General features: G+C 41.0%; 1 protein-coding gene across 1 annotated transcript; it reads right to left on the minus strand.

The window, feature by feature from the left end:
* Positions 1-561: 561 nt before the first annotated feature.
* On the minus strand, positions 562-6956 carry LOC306789899 (protein LBH). The gene is made up of 4 exons (XM_079285980.1): positions 6821-6956; positions 3012-3090; positions 2546-2720; positions 562-1565 (listed from the first exon to the last, which is right to left on the minus strand). Exons 2-4 carry the CDS (start codon positions 3087-3089, stop codon positions 1498-1500), a joined length of 321 nt encoding a protein of 106 aa, XP_079142106.1. The 5' UTR covers position 3090; positions 6821-6956; the 3' UTR covers positions 562-1497.
* Positions 6957-7073: the final 117 nt, after the last annotated feature.

A 7073-nucleotide genomic window follows, 5' to 3' on the forward strand; every position in this document is an offset into this window, starting at 1 on the left:
GCGTTCCAATATTCACACGACCATATTATTCAGTGTGCCAGAAAAGGATTTAGAATATCCGAATACATAGAATATCACGTGGATATCACGTGGATATCACGTGCCCAAAATACCAGGATGTCCTCCTGCATCTGGTCACATTTTGCAGTAGGCGTAGTCCACACATATTGAGTTTCGGACGAAGAAAATGCAGTTTGGACAAGTGTGCATCACTTTTTATTGTCCCCCGGAAACAGTTTCCGTTGTCGTCTGTGCTTTTTGCATGTGTTGTGAAATAGGTGCAGATGTTTTGTTAATTTGCAGTGCGTTAAGCCCTCTGGGCCACCGTACTTGAAGCACTATAGTCATTACATTGTTTCACTTATAGGAGACAACGAATCTCAACCAATCAGAGCGGACCTCCCCTTTCCTTTTGACCGACAGAAACCACAGGTACAATTAAATCAAAGAGCATTTTAAGAATTTTGAAAATGTTTATTACTTGTGCAATAATTTAAGCTTCCAGTACTTTAAAAAATATCATGTCTGTGACAAACGACACACGTCTAAAATATACTGGCTATTATTTTTACTTCAGTAACAAAATGGACTGCCTTTAAATGAACATATTGCTCCAATAAGTAAAACAGAACACCATCACATTCCCTTGAACACCAAAGACAACACATCATAATATGTTGAAGAATGTGTCGTAATAACATCGAATAAGGTGATGAAGGCTTTCTTACTCAAATACTGTTCTTTAAAACACCGTAGCTATTATCACAAAGTGAAAAGTGAGACCAAGCATCACCACAACTACAGCAGTCAGCACCGAACATACAGTGATGTCATTTACATCTAGAGTTAATGTAAAAACTGCACAAAGTACAGCAGCTACCATTAGTAGTAGTAGTAGTAGTAGTAGTAGTAGTAGTAGTAGTAGTAGTAGTAGTAGTAGTAGTAGTAGTAGTAGTAGTTGTAGTAATATGGCACACAAGAGCTAAACAGCATTTAGAAACATCTGTCCAGATCAGACGATATATCGTGAGCATCTGGACGGCGACGGCTTGGAGCCAGATAGAAAACATTTAATTCATCAAATTTAAAATATCAAAATCACAAAGCTGTCATATTAGATGAAAAAAATGATTTAATCTGGAGATTAAGTGTTTGAATTCTGCCATCGAAAACACGTCTGCTGCATTTTGTTAATTTTCAGGCAGCTTCTCGTGAAAAGAAAATAGCCAAAAGGCAAACTGGATAAGGTTCAAGACGATCATTATAAGATGTCAGAACAACCTCCGGCATCATCATTAGAAGAAGAAAAAGAGGAAGAGGAAGCCTACACAAAAACTCTCCATCACGACTCTGGCTCCAAGCCCCCCGCGAGCTGGGGTTTGGGAATCTGTTTTTCTACCCTCTCTGGTCTCTGTGATCTTCTATCAGACTCTTTTTCATTCATCCACATCTGGACACACTCACAGTAACTGTGGATTACGCTGGAGGGTAGTTTGTTCAGTTGGAGTCCTGCATCTCCGCCGCTGAAGCCTCTTCGTCCACGCCGACGTTCGACTGGTCCTCATCTAGGAATGAAAAAAAAAAAAAAACATGCGGATGCGCGATCACTCCCCAATCCTTCAACGGGATATAAAGCAGAGTTTGAACCGTTCTCCAGGTCTAAGTTCAGGTCCTGAACAGGACTACAGTACTCTGCACATTCATCAACACAAAAACAAGACATGCTAGCAGCCATTGTCGGACGAATGGTCACTATATAGCTATAAATCTGAATATGACAATATACCAAATTTGGGTCATCAGATTTCTGTGCCACGGTACATCACTGTCGTTTGGTTCAGGTGAGAATGACAGCTTAGTGAGTCATTAAAGGAACTACAGGAAGTCTTTACAGGAAATGATCTTTCGTGGGATTAAAGAGACGGATGTTAATTCATGAAGGCCAGCAGCTCCTCGTGTTTGGAGAGACACTCAAGGGACAGCTGTTTGTATGACGGGGTGAACACAGCCGGTGGTGGAAATTAACTAAATATGTTAACTAAGTGCTGAGCTTTAGTATAATTATGAGGGTACTTCAGTATATAGTATACTTTATACTCCACGACATTTATTTGACCGCTGGAGTTACTTTGCGGATTATGATCTTAAATTAAAGAAATAAATAACATCATAAGCTTATGAATTAAAATACATTGTTAGACATTGAACCAGTGGTTCCAAATCTTTTTGACTTGAAATCTTTTTTAAAATCAAGTGTCCAGTTCAGGCTCCTTTCCACGTTTCACCTGCATTCTCTCTAATGTCCACCAGGGGGCGAGTCCTCTGGTTGTATAGAAGTCTATGAGAAAATGACTCTACTTCTCTCTTGATTTTTTTAGTAAAGTATCAGAGTACTTCTTCTGCTTTTGACTTGAGTTTATAAGTCTGTTGTCCCTTTGAATCTAAATGAGCCAAATTACAAAAATGAAACCAGGTCAGCGTTCCCACTTTGGCCTCACACACCAGAAGGAAAACAAACCCTCAGTGACCTCACGCTCCTCCTCACCTGCAGTTTGTTCGTCCGCACTCGGCCTCTCGGTTCGGGCGTCCGGAGAGCTCGGCTCGTCCGGCGGCCAGCGGAGCTCGCCGCTCTCCACCTCGGCTCCGTCCATCGGCTCGACCACGATGGAGGGAAGCCTCTTGGACAGCTTTGGATACCTTTCATGGGTATCTGGGAAGATCTGTTTCACACTCATGTAAGGTTCAACTGAAGGGGGTGATACTATCTGAGGAATCTCTCACAGCACATGTGAAAGAACAACAATGCGGTAAAAACCGGATTAGGAAAACTGTGCGTGTCAGATGAAAGATGAACTGCTGGACTTCTTTGATCTCTTTGAACTTGACATGTGCAAAGGCAGGTGATGCTGTCTTTCATTTTTAATAATTAGATTTGTATCTAGAACCAGGACTGGTTTGAAATCATTTAAACACAAACACACACACACACACACACACATCTGGAAGGATACTGCGGCCTGATCTGCTCCAGCTCCACCCCCGCTGAAGTCCTCCGCGCCGGGCTCCAGAGAGTTCATCACCTCGGTCATCCTGGAGAGAAACACATGCTGATAATCGACAATCAATAAACTGACTGTGGTGTGAGTTGTCTGACACTGCAGGATATCATTCCAAAATACTTTCTGACTACGGACCAATATCGCGATTAAACTACCAAGAACTACAACTACCTCTAGATATTTCCTAAACATCTTGTCTGACCACAGAAGTGGACGTGGTCATCGTGACACTAAGAAGCCTCGAGTTCGACGATTTCGATATTTGCTTTTTAGCGGCAGTGAGCTGTCAATCACAGTAAGCCCCGCCCTAAAGCATCCCCTGCTTTATGGTCTGTGTGACTCTAAATGGAGCATAATGTACTAAATGAACATCACGCTGTATTGAAGAAGACTTGAAACTAGAGATTGAGACATAAACTCATGTTTACAATGTTTACTGAGGTAATAAATCAAGAGAGAAGTAGAGTCATTTTCTCATAGACTTCTATACAACCAGAGGAGTCGCCCCCTGGTGGACACTAGAGAGAATGCAGGTTGCACCCTGGTAGGTTCATCCCAAAGAGAATCCACTTAAAAATGTAAATTTAAGCAGCTTTAACTGATGTTTTTGACGAGAGTCTCACCAGAGGAGACACACTTTATCTCCGCCGTATCCATAATCACCTACTTTAAACCGCGATTAAAAAATCCATATTTCCAGCAGCCAACACCAGTCTTCTGCTCGCCAGACTTTTTCTTTTTCTACATGTGACGAGTTATCAGAAACACCACTTTCCATACAATCACACCGGCAGTTGCTGTTGCCATGGGGACGATGCGATAGAGAGTGCATGCCTCTGATTGTCTGAGTAGTTCACTTTGCCAGAGCGCACACGCGAGACTTCTCTGTGAAACCTGGAGTTGCTTTCTTGCCCCTTCATCGTGCAGACAATGCAGCCTTTATCCCTCATCAGAGGCTCGTGGTGTTCCTCTCGCTCCGGACGGCCTCGTGAAGGAAGCAGCTGGAGACAGAGGCCCGGTGGAGCTCCAACACGTGATTCCGGTCTGATCTCCGAAGAACAAGTTGCTTTTTCCACTGAAGCGTAACAGACGTTAAACGTTGATGCCAGGCGTGACGCTTCTGTCATGCTTTTCTCACCCCCCCCCCCCTCTCTCTCTCTCTCTCTCTCTCTCTCTCTCCAACTGAACAATAATAACGTCTGATTTGAGCCATTAGGTCTGAACAAGGTTGTCCAAGACCCTTTGCAGTTTAAAACCTTGAGAAGGCTTCACCACCGTGTAAAATGTGTCTTCTTTATGTTGGACTTTCTTTGTGTTGAAGTCACGCCATCACCTAAAAGAAGATGTCTTGGTCCTTGAGTTCTTGGATATTGCTCAATTGAGGCAGTAAATCAATATTGTTCTTCCAACATGATTCTAAATTTACAAAAAAAACACACAGACATCTGAGCTGTGAGCTCGAAATATGAAAGTTGTGTGAAAGCCGTGAAAGTTTTCATGTAAACAAACAAGAGTGATGTTTCCATTCGTCGTTTCTCAGCAAAACTCATGTGTTTTTATTGTATGTATTCTAAATTCTGCATTGTTTACGTCGATGTTAGCTTGCTAGCTTTCTTCATTGCTTTTGTTGGTGTACTGATGCACGTTAACCATCATTGCTCCATAGCGCCACTCGTGGCCAGAACTCCACATGACACCTTTAAGCATCTATTGGAGCTACAGCTAAACATTAAAAGACATATTCAGATATTTTACTCAAGTAAAAGTAAGTAAAAATAAGTAACCACGCAAGTAGTATCGTGCACTTAAAGTACTCCTTATGCTGCAGAATGGCCATTACAAGGTTATGTTATTACCTCTTATCATTATAGTATTATTATTGAGGCGTAAGTAGTATTTTCATGTTGTAGCTGGCGGAGATGAAGCTTTTAACTACTGTGTATACTTTCTGGATAATTTAATTGATAACAAAGCATCATATTTTTTTAAACCACTCACATGTTTAGTGTGATAAATCTTAATGTGAATAGTAACTAGTGAGTAAAAAGTAATATTTCTCTCTGAAATGAAGTGGAGTCAAAGTAGAAGTATCTACAAATTCTACATTACAGTCGTACTTGTGCCACCACCGCAATGAGCCCAATATCTCTAAAAATTGCAGATTTTTTTGTCATTAATAGTCAAAAAAATGAAAAGTAATTTATGTATAATGCTATGAAAAGCTGCAGCCAGCAAATGTTTGAGTTATTTACTTGATAAATCACTTCAAACAACTAATTGAATATCAAAACTGTCATCAGTTACTTCCTTGTTGATTAACTAATCGTTTAATCCAACAGTTGTTTCAGCATTTGGCAGTATTTTCATTAATACCTGTTGTCTATAACTCAAATAAAGTCTGAATCAACTATAGCTGTAACGATGAGTTTATTAATTGATTCGTCAAATGAAAACAGATTCATTGATTAAGCCATGTTGTCAAGCAAAAACGACCAATTTCCAGTTTCCTAATGTGTTTATTTGCTAGTTTTCTTTGTCTTATGGATAAAAATCTGAATATTTTGGGGGACTTGAACTGTTTGGTGAATGAAACAAAAGATTTGAAGAAATCCTGTTGGGTTTTAGGACACTCCAACTTGCCTTTTTCACTGTTTTCTGATTTTATAGACTGATAGATAACTGGCAGATGAATTAGTAATGAAAACAATTGTGAGTCGCAGCCAAAAAAACAACAACTGTACAAGCCAAAAACCCACAAGAGCCCCCTGACCTGCTGCAGCAGCACAGCCTTCAGTTTGAAGGAATTTGCACCTACTAAAAAAACAAACAAATTTAAATCTATTTTCCTCATAAAACACAACAAAATCTCCAGATAATATTTCCTCGTGCATGCGGTCTCATTTCCATCTCACTGTTTGCTCTTCAGATGAAAGATGTGCATCTGGTGTGACCTCAGGGATTCAAATTCCTCCTCTTCTTCGGTCCGTCCATCATGAGCTTCATCACGGTGGAGACGGTCCAGTTAAAGGAGCAGCCTCCTGCTCAACACTCACTTTAATGCCACTGTTTCATATCTGCAGATGCAGGATATTGATAGAATGACCGCTCTACTCTCTCTCTTCTCTTATCGCCCCATCTGCACTTCAAACATTTTTTTATTTATTTTGCTGCTAAATCAGAGCCAGCAGCAACACCACCTCCTCAAATCCAGCTTCCTCTGTTATATCCAGTAAGGTTTTTACAGCCCAAGGACATGAAATAAAGATGAAATCCATGTCCAAATATAGTGATACTCTTCTTTTCTCACCATTCAGCCTTGTGAAATGTTCCACTGCTCTGGTTTTGTTTAATTTAGTCACATTTTCTGTTCTGTGTTTTACTCAAATGGCTCATAAACTTGATTGCATGCATTTAATACACACTAATAAATGTTTACACTTTTGAGCGCAGATTTACCTGCATGACACACACAACAGGTAGCCAGTTGACTGCAGGTAGCAGGTACTATTAATACATTTAAATAGCAGTGTATGAAGCACAGTTTATGCGACCTACACCTCTAATCCCACACGCGGAGCAGCACCAGTGCAGGAATAAAACCCCTGAAGGTGAAGCAGGTTTTTATTATTTTTAATGTTGCAGTTTAAATGATTAAACTCATCAGACATTCAGTTAGTTTTATAATGAAAAGATTTTAGTTGAGTGTTTGAAATGAATGATTGTTTCCAGAGTGGTTAGAATAAAATGAAGAAGCTCCATACCTGTCTGCGGGCTGATCCAGTGTCTCAGAGCAGGAAGGTCTCCGTCCTCTGCTGCTTCATCACACTGCTGCTGCTGCTGTGATGATGATGATGATGGTGATGATGATGATGATGATGATGCGGGCTGTTGTGGGCGACAGGCGGCGGGGCGCGGAAGGCTCCCAGTGAAGTTTCAGCTCATATCGAGGTGTTCAGGGGCATGCGCAGTGGAGCGGGGACCGGTGCCGCGTTCAGGCACCATCGGAAACGTTGC

This window comes from Melanostigma gelatinosum (genome assembly GCF_949748355.1).
Source record: "Melanostigma gelatinosum genome assembly, chromosome: 16".
NCBI classification, from domain to species: Eukaryota; Metazoa; Chordata; class Actinopteri; order Perciformes; family Zoarcidae; genus Melanostigma; species Melanostigma gelatinosum.